This window comes from Brienomyrus brachyistius, chromosome 6, assembly GCF_023856365.1.
Source record: "Brienomyrus brachyistius isolate T26 chromosome 6, BBRACH_0.4, whole genome shotgun sequence".
NCBI lineage: Eukaryota > Metazoa > Chordata > Actinopteri > Osteoglossiformes > Mormyridae > Brienomyrus > Brienomyrus brachyistius.
Window position 1 is genome coordinate 17,767,636 of NC_064538.1, and position 18,987 is coordinate 17,786,622.

General features: G+C 47.1%; 2 protein-coding genes across 6 annotated transcripts in view; one reads left to right on the forward strand and one right to left on the reverse strand.

Moving 5' to 3' along the window:
* LOC125744416 (uncharacterized) overlaps positions 1-13,591 on the forward strand; it is a 35,817-nt gene extending 22,226 nt beyond the window's left edge. The window contains exons 12-22 of the mRNA XM_049016187.1: positions 306-432; positions 5,925-6,070; positions 6,410-6,536; positions 7,040-7,072; positions 7,437-7,546; positions 7,761-7,887; positions 8,029-8,156; positions 8,786-8,909; positions 10,372-10,530; positions 10,958-11,117; positions 12,690-13,591. Coding sequence (XP_048872144.1) covers positions 306-432; positions 5,925-6,070; positions 6,410-6,536; positions 7,040-7,072; positions 7,437-7,546; positions 7,761-7,887; positions 8,029-8,156; positions 8,786-8,909; positions 10,372-10,530; positions 10,958-11,117; positions 12,690-12,778 — 1,330 coding nt within the window. The 3' untranslated portion in view covers positions 12,779-13,591. The remainder of the gene's footprint in view (positions 1-305; positions 433-5,924; positions 6,071-6,409; positions 6,537-7,039; positions 7,073-7,436; positions 7,547-7,760; positions 7,888-8,028; positions 8,157-8,785; positions 8,910-10,371; positions 10,531-10,957; positions 11,118-12,689) is intronic.
* Positions 13,592-13,595: 4 nt separating this feature from the next.
* riox2 (ribosomal oxygenase 2) lies at positions 13,596-18,851 on the reverse strand. 5 transcript variants are annotated; one of them, XM_049016199.1, is made up of 10 exons: positions 18,702-18,846; positions 17,065-17,511; positions 16,853-16,972; positions 16,009-16,137; positions 15,801-15,904; positions 15,606-15,708; positions 14,515-14,683; positions 14,342-14,430; positions 14,141-14,251; positions 13,596-14,046 (listed from the first exon to the last, which is right to left on the reverse strand). In XM_049016199.1, exons 2-10 carry the CDS (start codon positions 17,503-17,505, stop codon positions 13,876-13,878), a joined length of 1,437 nt encoding a protein of 478 aa, XP_048872156.1. In that variant the 5' UTR covers positions 17,506-17,511; positions 18,702-18,846; the 3' UTR covers positions 13,596-13,875. The 5 variants fall into 5 exon arrangements, with proteins under 5 accessions (XP_048872156.1, XP_048872153.1, XP_048872152.1 ...); XM_049016196.1 differs by having other exon boundaries at positions 14,342-14,683; positions 18,698-18,851; XM_049016195.1 differs by having other exon boundaries at positions 14,342-14,683; positions 18,702-18,850.
* Positions 18,852-18,987: the final 136 nt, after the last annotated feature.

Consider the following 18,987-nt stretch of genomic DNA (forward strand, 5'->3'; position numbering starts at 1 on the left):
GTGTGAGTGTGCTGTTTCACAATCTCACTCTCGGCCGTCTCACTTCAGCACTCTGGAATGTTCCACTTGGCATTCAGACACAGATTTACCTCCCTCTGCAAATATGCCTTGGAAAAGGGCATGTCTCCCCCTCCCCCCCCCACAGGTCATGTGATGGAATATCCCCCCCCGGTAAAGTTGCAAATCTTAACCAGTTTGGAAGTGCTGACATATTTTGGTGACCTTTAACCCGGCGAGGTTGCATTTCTTGTTTCATGGTTATGTGTGGTGCCATGTTAGTCCTTTGACCCCTGTTCCTTTGACAGGTGGGTGGGCTACTCAGAGGAGGGTTACAGAGGGCGGCAGTTTCTGCTGGAGGAGGGCGAACACAGCAGCTTCCAGGATCTCGGCCTCCCTCGTCACGCTCTGTGCTCCTTCCATGTCCTACAGGGGGTAAGTACTCTGTACACATTGTCCTACTGCTTATTACTTTGCCCCCCCCCCCCAAAAGTAAGACATGCTCCCAAGTTTGTGCAAGCAGGAAGTGGTGTGTTCCTGCGGATTAGGACTCTCTGCCTGAGATCAGAAGGTTACCTGTTTGAATCCCATTCTCAGCAAAGTAGGAACATTTCCATTGGGCCCGTGAGTAAGGTCCTTAACCCCTCGAAAATGCCCAGGTGCACCGAATAAGGGGCCGAGCTGTGCGCTCTGACCCCAGGCATCGCTCTCGTCTGTATCTGTGAGGACTGAAAGAGGGGATGTGTGAAAATGGAACACATTTCTGAGGCATCTCTTCTCCTACTTGTACAAATGGCAGATAAAGCTTTGTGACTAAAGCTGTAAAATGCCTGTCTCGGCTGAAAAGGTTTTGGGGGGGGGGGGGGTGCATTAGCCTGCTGCCATGATACTGTTTTCCGAGAGCAGGTGAGCTTCGAAGGTGCAAGGTCAAGCTAAGCCCATGTTACAGCTTTCATCGCGCTCGGCATGTAAACAAGCCGCTGGATTCTGGGGGCAGGATTCCTGGAACCTTCTTTGTTTTTGCTTAAACTTCAGCCCCAATTCCAATTTAAATGGAATTAATGGGGGGGTGAATGGTTGAACTGTGTTTGGGTTTTTCTTAACAACAATGAAAATTATTATTGTTACATGTTTGTTTCCTCCCTGTGTCTGAAACGAGATATTTGATCTCGGCCAGGAATGTAATTTCCAGAACTTGGCAGCCATTTTTCAACAATCTTCTCCCTGACAGCTCATCAAAATCCTTTAATTTCGGTCAACATGCTTAAAATGTGTTTTTGTCCATGAGTGTTGACTGGTTGAGACAAGTAGGAAGGCTGTTCAGGGGTGATTAGGGATCTTAAAGTCTGATGGAACGGACCCAGCTGACTGGAGGAAGGGATGGTGACTGTAATTGAGGACTGGATTAAGAAAATGATGAGGATTATTGACAACAAGTGCCATTTATGTACTGGCACGAAGAGAAGGCAAACTGGGTGGCACGGCAGGCTTTGGGTCCTGGGAAGGCCCTGCCGAGTACGGGCATCGCGGCCTGGGGGTGTTTTCTGGGGGATGCAAGGGAAAAGAGCTTCATTTTGGCAAAAATGTACTATCAGACTGGAATGAAATAAAACAGCCAAGATAAATGGTGCAGACATGATGGAGAGGGAGAAAGGTTACCGATATCTGGTTTACAAGGTTTTTATTTCCGTTATAATTTTTAGTTGCGTCGTATACATTTTGTGATGCTGAAATTAAAGAAATAATATTGAAATTTTCACATCGCATAAGGTTTTTGAGAAACAATTTTGTTATAACTGTTGTAAAATGTTTACAGCATGGGAATTTCACATGATACTGGTCAACAAAGATTTTTTTCGTGGAGCAGCTAAGGGTGTCGTACTTTTTAAGGCTGATGTAAGAAATGCACTCAGAACTTTCCTCTCACCCAAAAGTTTTCAGTGATGCCATTTTCAAGCTTTATAGTTATATAATTCCTTATTAAGAATGTATGGGAATGAGTAAAATGATTTTATTTCTGTTTCTGAACATCTTTAGGACTTTACAGAAGGGTGCGAAGCCCAGTAAGTCTGTTTTGCTCGAGTTTACAGGCTGTAACGTGTTTGTACATGTTGAGACAGAGTCCTGCTCTCTCTCTGATATGGACGGCAAGTGGCGTCCCAGTATGGCGGCCGACTTCTGCTGGATCCTTGAGAGGAACGTTCCTGAGGCCAAGTACAGCGGGAAATCATACACTTCTGCCTTTAGGATGAGGAACCTTCACCAGGCACATGTACTACAAATATTAGCGAGACACCAGTAAGGAAAATTCTGGCTGATTCCGATACCCGATTATTTCGAAAACTGACACTTATACCAGTATTGATTGTTTGGGAGGTTCTGCTTAAATGAGTTTAAGGGGACACTCCACCCAAGTAAATAAAAAATGTATTTATTTTTTGGTAAGAAAACACCAACTCTGGCATGGAGCTACAGTCCCAGAGCACTATGTTTTATAACATGTATGCATCTTATATATTTCTAACATTTATAACAGAGAACGGCTGATCATCGAGTGTGATAATTTTAGGAGTAACATCTTTTGATTTTGCACTGTCTGACTGGAATTTTCTTTTGCTAACAAACGCTTGCGTTAGCGTTATTGGGCAGTACTGCAGCTTTCTTTACTGGAACGGTTTTCTTTTTCAGAAACTTTTCATACTCTTGACTGTCACCTTAAGGCGAGCAGTCAAGTTTGTGATGTTGAAGAGTTTATTAATAGATCTTGCTTGTGAAATTTTAGCAGACCTATGTTTGCAAAATACATTTCTAATGTCATTTTCACTATCATTAAAATAAAATCCACACAGCAGACATTTTTCTAGCTGTTTTGTGGGCGTGTGTACAAAGCAATATGGGCAATATGGGTCACCATTTTATCAATGGTAAATATCAGCTTTGTTTTTAACAATCAGCTGATACCGATAGTTGGCCGATACAATCAGTGCATCTCTAATAAATATACATATAGCATAAGGTTTCATTGCATGTCATTTAAAATTAGACGTTTGAATTCAGCACAAACAATAAAAAAAAAAAAACAGTTCATCATCTTGATTTGTGTAGCAAAAAAGGTCAAAATTTGTTGACCAGTATTCTTAGTGTTTTTCAGTTTCAGCATATAGGGAGGTGGTATCCCAGGTCCTTTCTATGTGGAGTTTGCATGCTCTCCCCCTGTTCGCGTGGGTTTCCCCTGGGGGCTCAGGTTTCCTCCCACGGTCCAAAAGCATGCAGGGCAGGTTGATTGGCGAGTCTGAATTGGCCCTGTGAGTGTGTGTGCCCTGCGGTGTGTTGGCGACTGCCCAGGGTTGGTTCCTGCCTGTGCCCCTTGTTCTGTAGTTGGGATTAAGTGGTTAAAGGGATGGATGGATGGATGGGGGGGGGTGTTAAGGCTGATGCTTCTGACTCTTATTGCTCCAAGGGAGCTGTATGCTGGCTGACTCTGCACTGTGACTCTTACTTGTATATGTGTCTCTGTGTCTCATGGAGAGCATGATGGGATATGAGAGCCCTGACCAGGAGTAGTGGCTAGAAGATGGTTGGATGGACAAAAATATAATATTGGTGGTATTAATAAAAGTCCCCTCCTCCCATAACGCAAAAGTTAAAGGGAAGTAAAGGAATATTATAATATTTCTGTGTGCAGCCCATGTGCTTGAAGGTTGAATTTTGTTGTTGCGTGAGGCTGCTTGGTTTTCTGGTAAAGTATGTTCTTTACTGTTGTCAAAGATGGTCAGTCTTTGTTTTTTTTATGGATTACTTGGTGGCCGCGTGATCCCGGGCTCCCGCTAAGTGAAGGGTTAGGCTGTGATGCCATGCTGTGTCTGAGCTTCAGGTGATTACCTACTTCTTCCATTAATCAACCATGAATTCAGATTTAGTCATCGCAAAAGTCTGGGTTTGCTGGCGTGTTGGATTTCCAGGCTCTCAGAATTGTCATAATAGTGTAATTAAAGTTTATGATGTTTTTTGCCGAGACATGAAAAATAGGTCATGAATATTTATATCTGTACATGTGATATTGGTTTCCGTGTGTCCATTGGTTTGTTAGAGAGTAACAGAGAAAGTTTGGTGCTCCATAATTTTGATGTTTTTGTTATTTTGATAATTTATCATGTGTGTTTTTTTCCCGTACTTCAGGATAATTTTGTGGTTAAGCTGTCCAATCTATTAAAGCAGTTAGTGGTGGGATGTGCTGGAGTCATTGCAAGTAAATAATTGACCATGTGTAATCTAGTCATTCTGGACAGCCGCATGTATGGAAGGTTCAACTTGCCTTTTAAGAAACCGTGGAGGACCAGTCTGTTCCAGGAATACCTCTATTATCCTACACCACTCCATGCTCCCTGAATGTTAATGCTGCACTTTCTGCTGATTTGAACAGTTGCTTTGTTTGGGAGACGTTGTGTAGGTCCTACGTCAGTGCTGCATACACTCATAACTGGGCCTTCACTGGAAGCTCAGCACAGCTGCTCTTACGCCGTATTGACTCCTTGACATCCGTATGTTTATAAAGTGCTATTTTCCTCACCTGTATGTCGCTTTGCACAAAAGCTTCTGCTAAATAAAATAAATATAAGTTTTCTGTTTTTTGGACTAGATCTCGGTGCCCTGGTGATGTTCGCTATAGTGAATGGAAGGTGCGGCTTCTGCAAACCAGCGTCCCAATTTGTCCCAAAAACAGACGGATTATGTGCTTTATCTGCATCCATCAATACTATAATAGTATTTATGTTGCTCTGTTTTTCAGGAGGTTTAATAGACGTGTGTTGTTTCAGGAGCAACTACCTTTAATAAAGCCAGTCTGGTGTGGTCGGATGAAATCTGAGACGACAGTCGAGCCGGATTGCTAATTACTTCTACTTTGATTAATAATACTGGGTGGTAGCTTGAACAGAGGATTTGTTCTTCGGTACTGAGGTCATACTCGCATGCGGGGGAACAAGTTACCAGGCTTTTATTTCTGTTTCTGTAGTTTACAGGGCGGGTGTGGGTTAGGAATCCATGCTCGTATCTGGAAGGTCGCCAGTTCGGATCCCGTGGCTGGCAGAGTGATCATATCACCGTCTGGCTGCTGAGCGAGGACCCTAACCCCAAAAAGCGCTCCCAGTGAGCCAGATAAATGCCTGACTCTGTGCTCTGACCCCAGAGCTTCGCGCTCACCTGTGTCTGTGCGTCTCACCGGAGAGCATGATGGGATATGTGAAAATGTAAGCCTGTACTCGTATTGGTATTAATAGCAAATAAAGTATCTTTTAGTAAATAGTGGTCAAATATTTGATCGGAAATATTTAAAGAGGCAACTGGAGATTTATTATTTGACATTTGATTAATCGTTCCCTCACATAATTTTGCCATTAATGGGGTATCTAATGTATGATTTGTCCACCGTTTAATTTTAGGAGAGTTGGATTATTCAGGAAGGCTTTAATCATTGTTTTCTTTCTTCATCAGGCTTATAGTGGTTAGATAAATAATTCACTGATGTGTTATTAAGCTCGGTGATTATATCAATTTTAACTGCGAAAACTGCACCTTGTTATTGGTAATATTGTCACTTTGGGATGGCATCTTTAAGTCCTGTGGTGTAACTGTGGATTAGTTTTATATTAGCAGGACTAGGACCATGGTGATAGGAGTGACTGTGTCACTTGCCCCTGCCCCCACCTCAGGACACCCCCGGCTGCCTTCATCTAACACTTAGACAACTTATTCATTCTTGTTGAATTGGTCACCGCACATCTGGCAGGAATTCTGTATAAATGACTGCGTCATTGTGAATGACTGCGTCATTCTGTTCAGCATTCCAATGATCGATGCCCTGTACTTAATCGGAGCATTTCAGACAGGCTGTACCCAAATCATCCCTGCGATTGCTGTGTCTGCAGGATTTCATCGAGCCCTCTGTCTCGCTGCGGAAGGGATTTGATGTTCCCAGTGCCATGGAGACGAACATTGTGGACTCGGACGTCCCGGACCTCCAGCCAGTGGGACCAGCCAGGGGGACCTCATCCATCTGCGTCATTAGCGGACTGTGAGTGCTGAAAGTCTCAGCTTATCGCTTGGAATTTGAGCTCAGCTGGGGTCACCGCAAAGCTAACAGAACCATGGCTGGGTGGCCATCCGACACCCCCCTACCCCGCCCCCAAAACAACCACAGCACAGCGCCCCTCTCTGTCTACGGACACCCCCGCTCAACTCTCCCAGCCTGGTCTTTTTCTGGTTTCACCCTATGTTTTTGAGAGCTAGTGACCGTGACACGTTACCATTTACCGGAATCCATATATCGTAAAGCCAGCCAGGGTCTGTCGGGTTGGGAACACTGCAGGGAAACTGGAGCCGGCCAGTGATCAGCAATGTGCTCGGGTTGCAGATGGGTGGCGTACAGTCGGCGATTCTTCTGCGGTGAACAGCACGTCCTGGAGAAGGGCACCTACACAGGCAGCCTGAACTGGGGAGGCGTCAGCGGCCCCGCCTTGTCCATCCGGCCAATACGTCAGGTGAGTCCCCCCCCCATCTACTTACTGTGTACTCGTCTGAGTTGGGCCTTTACCCAGCCAATGGAACAGTCCACATGAAGAGGTGGGGGTGGCCACATTTCTTAGGCCTCTTAGCTGGGTAAGATATCACACCAACCAAGGCCGTTGAATCATTGGTTCCCATCCCCTCCCATCAACTCAATAGAATTACGCTGGAACACACCGGCAGAACTAGAGGTGACTGTTGACTTGCAGCCCAATCGGAAAGCTCGTTGGGCCAGCTAGCTTCAATGCAGATTCATGCTAAATCGACCAAAATGTATTCCAGGCTTTAGGCCTCTTACGCTTTGATTGAACCTCCGTCAAACAGGTTTTGAGCCAAGCTAGATATTTCCAGCAGGTGTTGGCTTCTTCGGGGATGCTGTTCCTTGGCTGGGGAGGCCTTTTCCGTATCCTGAAAGTGTCACACCAGGATTTATGTGTGCTTCCACCCACCCTCCCCCCCCCCCCCCGTGTTGTTGCAGGAGCTCTGGTCCAGTGGGGAACCCCCATTTTTGGTAAGATTTAGATCGCCAACAAATTCATCTCTCAGGCACTGGATATTTATTGCTGGTCGTAACCTTTTGAAGAAAAGACCAAAATTGACGCAATTTACACTTATTTATCTGGCCAACACTTTTGCATGTTCACAGGAATATGTTCTGGGTGTTATGGAATTTTTTTTTTTTTTTTTTTTTTTTTTTTTAACTGGGTGAGCTGGTAGTCTTACATCTATTAGCATGTGCTTTTTCCAGTTATGGGGGAGCTGGAACAAAAGACTGTTGGGGTGATGGGGCATTGCTGAGTTTCGTGAGCTGATGTGCATTTTATAAACGACATTGAGAACATGCGTGAAGAACTTCCTGCACTTTCCCGCTGCAGATCCGGGCTTACAGCCAGCCCCGCTGCCGGGGGGAGAGCCGGGAGTACAAGCATGAAGAAGTGACCCTGACCCCCCAGGCTGCCATGTCCTTCAGGGTGATCAGAGGCAGGTGGGCAGAGTCCCCGGCCCCCAAGTGCGGTGTCACCGGGACGCCCCCGGGACTCCCCCTCCCAGAGTGCTGACTCCAGCAGGATGTACTCTTGTTTATTTTGCTCAGTCCGCTGTGTTCTCTCCGTCGGAACTGGGGCTCTTAGTCGTTTTTCTTTTTTCTTTTCTTTTTAAACTACATAATTGACGGGCTTCTGTGGGGATGATGTACGCAGCTGGATTCTCTTCGATGAAGAGGGGTGTTCCGGAAGCCAGTTCGTCCTGGGGGAGGGCCTTTACCCTGACCTCATTTCCTGTGGCTCTGTGACCACGTCCATCAGGTCTCTGAAGCCCATCCCATACGTGAGTCTCTCTGACCTGCTGTCCGCTCTGTAGCCATCAACGGCTCGCCGCAGTGAGGCACATGGGTCCTGCCAACACCTGTCCCTCTTCACATCTGTAAGAAGGTGGAGCTCCCTAACCGCCTCTGTCTGCGCTCTGCAGAGCTTCTCAGACCCATCCATCAGCCTCTATTCCTTGGATTCCTTCGAGGGCCTGGAGATGGTTGTCGTGACGTCCGTGGAACGTCTGGACGGCTTCTTCACTCAGTCCGTCCGGGTCAACAGTGGAACGTGAGTTGACCCCGTCTGACAACTGCTTAGTAACTTTAGGTAGATTTCTTCTTCTTCTTGTTAATGCATCACTGTAATTCCACTACTTTTGGCTGTAAAGAATAATGTAACTACCTTTTCAATTAATGCAATTAAAACTACTGAAATGTAAATGGGGTCGTTACTCGTTACTTTTATCTTGCGTGAAAATTTTAAAGGACAAATGCAGCCCTATTCCCCTAATATTCTGTTTATGATCTAACGTTATCTGACCTTTTGCTGGTACAGTAAATGGGTAATATTAAGTACAGTGATAGATAAAATTTGACAGCTGTTTCACACTGTGTCACAGCAGCAACACTAAACTAGTATAACTACCCAGACCACACACATGCATTGGCATGATATTTCCGCGATGCTTGAAAATCCATCGGCAAAGCATCTCCACATTGCTACTGAATATTGATTTGACATTCCCCCGATGTCTGTGTGATGTATTCCAACAGCGGCCTGCCTATTTAGCCTGCTGTTATTTCTCGCGATTAGGACACGAAAAATTAGCAGTTGGTATGAAAGTCTTTACGTTTGAAGTATCCCTTTGTTGGAGGTCTGTGCCTCATGCTCCGTCTGTGACTGTCCCCCCTCCCCAGGTGGGTGGTATACGAGTACGCCGGCTTCAAGGGGCGCCAGATGCTCCTGCGTCCCGGGGATATCCCCTCATGGGGGAGGGACAGTGGCTGGGACACTGTGGGCTCCCTGCATGTGCTGAGACAGGTAGGACGCCCCACACAGAAAGGTGTCCTGACTGTTTGCCGAACGCCCCCCACTACACCACGCTCCTCTGTTGCTGACAATATCTGCGCTTGAAGGAAACAAGAAGCAGGGCTAAAAATATGTCCTCTGGCGGAGGCCTTTTATACGTCAGCCTCTGCAGGGTGATACGGAGGGGGGGGGGGTGCTGTGTGTTTAACTGGCTCCACATTACACTGCGTTATTTGGTGTTAGTCACCCTGCGTTTGCTCTGACCGTCCGCGCACCCAGGTTAACTGCCAGCACACGCGGATGGATCTGGGTCAGGGGTCAGTCTGTCAAACCATGAGCGGGAAGCAACCCAGGTCAGTGTCTCAAACGGACCCAAAATCCTGCCTCATGGAAACTGGGCAGTCAAAGCTTCCCGCTCCCAGGGGCGATTCAGAAACTTATTTTAAGGTGGGGGGGGCATAAGAGGGGCCATAATTCATAAAAATGTTATCATGAGCCAATGATATATTTTGAATCGGTGAGTGACTGGGCAGGGGGCACTCTGGGGTCCAGTCAGCTTCCAGCTGGGCCCAGGGCCCCTGTCTCGTTCATTGTCTCGCACGGTTTCCCATTTCTGTGGCGAGAGTGGGATGGACCATAGAAACTAGGCAGAATGGGAGCCGCGGCGTCCATCGCCAGTCTTTTCCGTGCCTTGTCTGCACAAATATGCCTGTTTATTTATTTATTTACGCATCTTGTGCACGTGTCCGCGTGTGAGCCTGCTCCCGCCAGGAGGCTCGAGTCATCGTCGCCTTATCTCTCTCCCCCAGTCACACCGCCGGGCCTGGAATTGCGGGCCCCGGCTCATTACCATGTATCAGAATGCTGAAATCCGTGCGCGTGGGATTGGACTGCGGGGCGGCGATAAAAGTGGGCTTCCCAGAAAGATATTTATATTTGTCGGTGGCAAACAAGACCCTGCGGCAGGCACGTCTTCGACAAGTAGCGTAGATCTCAGCCGGCAACGAGGCCATAGCTGGAATGGGGACACGGTGCTTTACACTCTGCTGAAAGCGTAGGGGGCACCAGCTCACCGTGCTGTCACAAGGGGGGGGCGCTGTCCCCTCTGCTATCAGGAAAAATGACTTTTTTTTTTTTGTGATGGTTGAAGGTAACCCCCTCAAATCCCAACACTAGAATTTTGTTCTTAAGAATAGCTGAATGGTGTTGTGCGTTTTGATTTATTTAGCAGAAGCTTTTGTCCAAATCAATATAATTATTTGAGAGAGCTCGGCCAGATTGCCCCTTGAGCAGTTGGGAGTTAAGGGCCTTGTTCGAGGTGAGCACTAGATTCAAACCGGTGACTTTCCCAGCAGGGGCTCATCTGGGATTTGAACCCATGCAGAATCATACCCTTAAAACATCAAGCTAATGCATGTTTGAACATCTGTTAAACAGCACGGATCGTGAAGTTTTGTTGACTCTCGCTCTATAGCCCAAGATGTATGTCCGGCTCAGAAACCGTGCCCTCAGCTCTGTGCTGACAGCAGAGGGCACATTTGGGGGGCCGGCTCCCGGCACCGCATCCCTCAGTCCCGCCTGTGGCCTGGACACCCAGCTCTGGGTCTTCACCGGGGGGATGCTCAAATCTAAGGTAACTAATCTAAGGTTTGAGACCAAGGAGAGCTGAGATGGCCCGAGCCGTATACCTGGGTGCAGCCGTTTCAGTCCTCTCTCTTTATCGCTCTGCCATTTTCCTTCAAACATTTAGTGCACCCAAAATAGACCCCTGCTGTAATTTGCTGCTATTTATAGTGAAGATCCAATCAGAAACTTAGTGCAGCTGCTGTCTTTGACTGCCCTATGCGTCTTGCTGTGGTTTTTGTTTTCCAACATGTATAAGTTTACAATTTATAAATGCAAAGTACTAAAAAAAATAAATTAAGGGGTCAAGGTCAGGTTAAAACGTTAAAGGTCAAATTAAAACAGAGTAGTATTTAGTTATTTACTGTGAAGGTTTATTATTTTTGGCCACATGAAGATGCTCGGCAGTGTTCAGGCTGTGTGTGCTGCTTCTGTAGGTTGGGAAAATGTGTCTGTCTGTGGTTGGTGGGAGGGCGTCACCAGGAGCCCGAGTGGCCTTGTGGCCCCAAGTCGGCCGGCAGCACCAGAAGTGGAGTCTTAATGAGAACGGAACCATTTCCTCTCATCTCGACCACAACCTCGTCCTGGACATCAAAGGTGAGCCTCACAGGGTGGCCTTAGGGGCTACCGGTGCACCTTCGCTTGGTACAAAAAGGTATTTTGTCCAGTGGATTAGGATGCTGTGTCCATGATCGGAAGGTTGCTGGTTCAAATCCCAGGGTCAGCAGAATGATGTAACCGATGTGCCCCAGAACAAGACCCCAATTGCTCCTGCGACTGTCTGATGCTGCTTATTAAAAAAAAAAAAAAAAAAAAAAAAAAACGCTGTCACTTTGGATAACAGCATCTGGTAAAATGTGTAGAATACAGAGCTGATGTTTATAACCACCGATTTCTGTTTATCGTTCTTATGTATTTTCATGCCATTTGCAGCTAGCAGGCAGAGTAAATTGAATTCAGGACGTCTTATCAACTTTTTTTTATACATGTATAAATGGATGCTTCAAGAAAACTGCGAAGAACAATAACAGGTCAGTTTCAGATTCTCTGAGACAGATGATCAGTGCGGCTGAATGAGTCCACCTAGTGGTGAAAACCAGCATTCTGCCCACATGGCCCAAGTTTCACTTCGGCTAATTAGGGCAGCGTTTCTTAACTCTCTCCTTGGGGATGCAGACAGTCCACGTTTTTGTTCCCTCCCAGCTCCCTACGTGGGAGTCCCAGAGGACAGGGCTGAGGGGCACTGAATTAGGGGTCCAAAGATAGGGATGCCAGATTCCTACTGTTTTTGTACTGATCATTGTTTTTTTTTTATTCTTCTGCATTATATTATACATTTTATTCCCTTTGGTCCATTATAAATTAATGTACCAGAGAGACACCAACTGCTGGAAACAAATTAACCTGATTCTGATACCCACTTCAGTGACTACAATGAACTTTCTAGATCTCTTGTGGTACATGCAAGTTTGTAGGCAACACTAATATTTAACATTTATAAAATCTGTCATTGTCAAACTCCGGTTCCGTCTGTCATATTTTTACATGGGTAAAATTACACCATCCGTCCCACTGTGAGATGCCCGTGATGCAGTCAGAGCTCGGGAGACGCATGGCTTTGGGTTAGGTGGGGGTGATTAGCTGTAGCAGAAATTCAAGGTGATGGATTATGTTTAAAGAGGAAGTCGCAAACGGAGATGGCTTTATGCAGAAGCTGATGGTTACACAATTAAACTGTCAATGTCACATTTTAAACTGACCACTGCCTGTCCATCTTCTATCCTGATCGTGGTCACAGGGGGGCCTGGCATAGGGCATAGTACTGGGGTCCAGCCTGGATGAGATGCCCATCCATCACATGAGACATGCTCACGATCATACACTATAGGAAAATTAGAGGAGACCCACGTGTTACAGGGAGAACATAAACTCCACACATACAGAGCAAAGACCAGATTCTGATCCCCAGTCCTGGAGACATGAGGCAACATTGCACTGAGCCGATATTTCACCCCCCGAAGCATCTATACTTGCTGATTACTACGCGTACTAGAAGCCTGTACCGCACTGAAGTGCTTGTTTCTACTAACTGCGCCTGGACCAATCGGTTCACACTTGGTGCCATCATTATGATGCTGTTTCTGAAGGATCCTTCTCCCCTATTGGCAGGAGGAAGTGAGCTGGACAGGGACCACCTGGTCACCACTGACTTCACGGCCGATCGGGAGACGCAGTACTGGGACATAGAGGTGGTGTGAATTGGGAGCACCGGGGCCAAGTGACTGATATTGCCCCCTGCTGAAAACAGCCGTCTGGTGCAAGGGGCCTGGAGGGGGCCGCACCACCGACTAGCTGCAGCCCCCCTCCCCGCAGAAAACCCCAGAAGCAAGGGGCATTCGTGTAAATCTCATCTATCCTCTGTATAATCTCAGGTCACAGTAAAGTGTACGTTTAAGAGTCCAGTGTCTAAAACTGCACATTTTATTTAAATGGGGGGGGGGGTATATCTCTAGCTGTCCAGACAAAACCCCAAATGGAAGAAGCGATGGATTCGAAACCAAAAAAACAAAACGGCACCTCGGAGGGCTGCCCCATTCGGCACCAGGCCGCGTCTCTTTCCGCTTCCCTTCTGCGTTACAGCAGGATGTCGTTTGCACTACCCGAGACTCATGGACGTTTTCAGCCTCGGGGAGGCCTCTCGCCACCGAGGAGTCCGACCCACGACCCGAGGAGTGATAAGCTACCCCCCCACACTCCGCGTGTGTCCTTATCCGTCTAGAATATGCAGAAATCTGTGTCTTGTAGGGGTCTTAGGGGGGGAAAAAAAACAGCATTTCAGTTCTTCTCTGTAAACCCAAGACATCTTGCGCATTTTCAGGTCATTTCACTGGATTTAAAAATACATGATTATATATAAAATAAACAAATTATATGCAGGCACAGATCGGGAGTATCTCAATACGTGATTAATGTCTATAGAAAGACATGTATTAATGTACAGTATGTGTGAAATAATTTGTGCATTTAAGAGTACCATTTTTAAAAATGTAATTAAAGTGATGAAATACCAAGGTGTTGGTTTGGAGTGATTATTTGTTGCTGAAGAACACAAAACGGTACACTTTGTTTTTCACCTTTCAGTAATTTTTAAAATGATACCATTAAGTTAACAATAGATAGAACTACTCTCAGGTACAGTGCAGTAGATTCATTATGTACTAGTTGTGGTCTTTAATACGTTACTGTGCCACAAACCCAGAGGTCCTGAGCTCATCCACATTCACGTTACTGCATGATTTCCCATCATGCAATGCCGCTGACACCAGATAAGGCAGTCGCGGGGATTTTATTAGGCCTAGCACACGTGCAGCAGCCCCTCGGACCAGAGGGCCATGGCCAGGTTCAGCTTGTCTGAGTCGAGCTGCAGCTGCAGCCTGGCCACCGGGAGGCAGTCTGCGCTCTGCAGCTGCCGGAGGGCCTGCAGGTGGGAGATGGGGAAGCGCAGGCCTTGGCTGCCAGGCTGCACCTGGGGGGAGAGGGAGTGGAAGCAGTTTGCATTTTAAAATCATTATAAAGGCGTCTTCCAGCAAATGGGCGTGGCTTGGTGAAAGAGGGGCTACCTGTCCCTCTTCATCGTCATCCTCATCTTCCTCCTGCTCCCCCATCATGTGCGTCTTCCTGCTGTTCCTCAGAGAGTGCAGCACAAAGACCACCAGCTCTCTGGGCTCATCCTGGCCACCCAGAAGCACAGACGGCATGTCAGTGCTGACGCTGATGTTCAGATGAATAATGGCGGGTCTGGTGAGAGACTCTGCACTCACCGTTCTCTCCTGGCTGAGCTCCACAGTCACCAGCACATGGTCCCTGTACCGCATACTGACCCTGTCCTCCAGTGCTGGCATCTTGCCAGCTATGACACATATACACATACAGTGAGGCAGGTCTATCACCATGGCAACAGGGCTTACCCTCCCCAATCCCCCCCAACTCCCACCTGGTGAGACGTCATTGCCTTCCTGCAGGTATGGCGGCAGCCGACTGGCCACGAAATCCCTCTGCATCTCGGCGGAGCGTAGCTCGCCTCCCAGCTCCATCCGGTCTGCCAGCTGCCGCAAAAGGCCCGACAGCCGCCTGGCCGTGTCTGGGCCCCGCGAGGCGCCGCCCTGCAGGAGAGGAGCACAAGAGGGGGTTAGCTCGGATAGCTGAGTCAGACGGACCTGCACGGGGCTGTCCGAGCATGGGGAGTGGGAGCCTGGATATGATGCACTCGCACAAACACGAAAGCAGCAGGACGTGAATCTGCAAAATGGCCAAAATCGCAGCTCACGGAGGCCTCATAATACGTACTGTGACTGATCACACCATAGCAGAACTTATATATACGTTATTTTCATAAACAGAAAAAAAAGACAATGACTCTTCTGAAGACCCAACCCAAAACATAATGGTCAAACAGAATATCTAAAAATATATACAGGAGCGGAAAAAACTAAGAGCCACGGTCTGGTTCTTCCCGGCTTCTCATTAATGAAGGGCTTCTTCCTTGCTTTATGGGACTTCAGTCCTGCTTCTAGGAGCCTGATACGGACTGTCCTAGCAGTGCACTTCACACCTGCACTTCCTTTTGAAGGTCACTAGATGTCATCCTACGATTCATGAGAAACTGTCGGATAAGCTGACGGTCATCTCTGGCTTCTGCCTTTTATCTGGCGGGTTGCTGGTCGTTCCCAGTGTCTCCTGCTTCACCTTAGTTTTGTGTCCTGCTGTCTTAGAAATTTTGGCCTTTTGCCAGCAGAACCTTGATCACACCAGGATTTAAAAATGCATATTTGTTTAAAAACAGAGAGTTATCTCAATTTTTTCCATGGCTGTATAGAGAGATTAAAAGTTAAGTTGCATAGATAACAACACTGCCTAAGCGAGAGGGGAAAAAATATCACATTTGGAAATAGGGGATTTTTCTAGATCAGCGTTGATGTAAATACAAGCTGACACAGGAAAGCATCCTGTTGAGTCATCAGTCAGACGCAGCATGTTGGGTTGTTAGGTGATGGAGGGCGGATGGGATACGGAGAATAGCCAGACCGTCAGCAGCTCCCTGGGAATGCCCTCCCTCAAGCCGACGTCACTCTTCATGGAGTCGAACAGAAAGCCCGGGAGAACGTCCAGCAGGAAGTCCCCCCAGGACCTGGAATGCCATCGGAGGGAGGGAGGAGGCGGAAGTTAGGGCCCTGCGGCATGCGGTCCGGCCGAGCATGCTGGGAGACCATACTCACGCACATGTTCTGATAGGTGCTGATGGTCAGGTGAGTGGAGTATTCCACCCCTGCTGGGGTATCTGCCTGGTGGATTATACCCCTGGGGAAATAGAGAAGGTCCCCGGGCTGCGAGGACAGGGCGAGAACCCACCACATACTGTATCTTACTGTACATGCATGTGTATACGGCAATGAGCCCTGCGCCCATCAGGGGGCGCCATGTCGCTCACCTTCAGCACAATGTCGTGGGTAGGCCTGCCAATGCGGTCCTCCTGCTCCAGGCTGTACTCACACGCCAGGGGCACCGTGGGCTGGTAGAGACGCCAGTGCTTCTCGCCCTCTAGCTGCAGGACGAAAGCCTGCAATGAAATGGCACTTTATTTGCGGTTCCTATGAGGATGAGGACAGCACGGCTGAGTATTGCAAACTAGCTCATGATACACTACACATCACAATACCAGTGTCACGATTCAATGCATCATAATATCACGGTATTACCCTGGTGTCCTGATGGTTACAACTCCAATATTGAAATACTCAAACTATTATTTAAAACAAGCCAAGTTTAATAAACAGGCATTAACAACCTAACTAATCAGATGACGTGTTGAAATTTTTTTTGTAAAATAGCAGATTTGACATTCTGCCATCTGCCGGTACCAAATGGTACTGCAATGAATTAATACATCCGTGGAAGGTTTCCATTCAACAATGAACATTTGTGATAAACTGAATATTGATTAATTGCAGTATTGACACAGCTCTAGAGTACAGGTACACAGACGCTTCTTTTTGCATATCCCGTCACGCTCTGCACTGAGACATACACAAACACACAGCTGAGAAGCTTATAGCCAGAGCTCAGGGTTCGCCATTTATCTGGTGCCCCCGGAGCATCTTTCAGGGGCACAAGGGCCTTGTTCAGGGGATGTGACAATTCTGCCAAGCATGGAATTCGAACTGATGGCCTTCTGACCACAGGCAGAGACACAAACCACCCCCGCAGGGAGTGGAGTCATACCCAACTCCTGACCGAATATTTAAAGGACCACTCAACCCCCCCCCCCCACTCACCTCGATGTCATCGTAATGCGGGGGAAGCCCTTGTGATTCCTGCGGCGTTATGTAGACGTTAGAGCCAACCAAGGATTTGAAGAAGCACTCCAGCTGCTCCTGGATCCTCCACAGCTCATCCTGAACCGGAAACAGCAGGATGAAACCAACTGAGCATGGGGGTGGGGGCTCCCCGTTCCACTATGGCAAGTCGATGCCACCCCATCTTTCACCTGAAAGCGCTGCGGCTGGTGGAACTGTATAGTGACCCTGTTCTTGTCGAACTCCTTCTTCAGCTCGCTGTAAACCACGCGCCCCCTTCTGGCCACCGGCTTCCTCTTGCCGTCGACGCAGCGACAGATGTTGACGTCGGCAGGGTACTGCAGGCCTCGGCCGCACAGCCCCTTCAGGTCAGAGAGTTGGAAGAGCGAGCGGTAGTAGGCTGCCAGGGCCGGGTCGTGGCGTTGCAGGTGCAGCGGCTTCTTCTCCCAATAATCCCGGAAAAACTCCTCCACTCCCAGAGGGGCTATCAGGCTTTGGAAGAGGCTGGAAGGACTGTCGAAATTAAGGCATGAAGGAACGTCTTTGGGGGGCTCCTCCGTCCGCCTCTGCTTAGGGGGGACACCATCCCCCTTGACGTCCTTCGTCGCTGCTGATTTCCTATTTCTTGGCATCACTGCCTGAAAAAAAGTTTTATTGCAGATTATGGTTAGTGAGAAACATTTTAAATTTTATAGTAAAACTAAAGGTGTCAAATTAAAAATATCTAAAAACAGAACAAGTACAGTCTCTTCCCTGGTTACAATGGGGTTAAGTTCTGATAAAATTGTCTTAAAGCGAAAATGCATTCATAATACGGTACACCCAACCTAACAAACATTATAGCTTAGCCTAACCTACATTCAAAACATGCTTAGAACACTTCGTGTTCTGTTTATGAATACTACAGTTTGGAAAAATCATTAACACAAAGCCTAATTTTAAAAGAAAAGTCCTGAATGTCTCATATAATTTATTGAATAATGTACTGAACGTTATAAACATTTTCCCATGGTGAAGTCAAAATATCGTAACACGGACCACCGTAACCCGGGGAGTATCTGTATTACAAAACAAATTTGACACGCACATCCCTGTATATTTTCAGTACAGCTTCCTACAAACCAAGTGTTCGGATGAAATTCAATTATCCTTTATTTGCCATTGGCAAGTAATAATACAAAGTCGCTTCACTACACATATCCCGTCTTACTTTCCATGTGACTCAAAGACACGTATGCAGGTGACAGCAAGCTTGGGGGTCACAGCACAGGGTCAGCCAGCGTGCAGCGCCCCTGGAGGTAGGAGTTAAGGTCTTCGCTCAAGAGCACATGTAACTTTTCTGTAGAGGCCAGAGAGCTCGATCCGGTAACCTTCTGATCACATAGGCTTAGCCGGTTTTGCCACACACCGGTCCCTTCACATGACAGGACATGTACCCGCATTCGTCATTTAAGTCAGACTTCATATAATACAGTATATTTTCGCCCAAGCGTGGTGGAGAGCGGTGGCATTTTTTTCTCAAACTGTATGCCAGTACAAAGCAACAAAGAAACCTGCCCTAGATCACTGCATAACTACAGATTCGAAACTGCGCGAACAGATGAGGTGATGGAAGAATGATAGATATGCTGTAAATATACAGAACATTTATAAATCAATACATAAAACCTGTATTAAAGTAATTTGCATACATGTCAATTTCTTCATTAACGCGCATTTGGTTTTGACAGCATAGTAGTAGCCCAGCACGCAAACCGTTAAAAGATTATATTGTATTACAACAAAACAGCAGGCAGTTTAATTTCGTCAATGAACTGCACGTACTTACTTTCCTTAGTATTCGCGCACTGTTGTTAGTGCTGCTGCGCACGTGTGAGCAGCGGTGTTACGCAAAATATAATCTGACAGGAAACAAATAATGGAAAAAAAGTGTTCCGAGACGGAAAATAAAGTACTAATATCGCATTATGTTAACAATATACAGTACATCAGGGGTGCTTCGGTTCACGCGCTTACCCATCCTAGGGGCACAGGACCCCCCCCCCCCCGCTCAGCAACCACACAATCTTACAAAACCGGTGGTGGCTCTGATCATGCAAATGTGCCTCTGAACA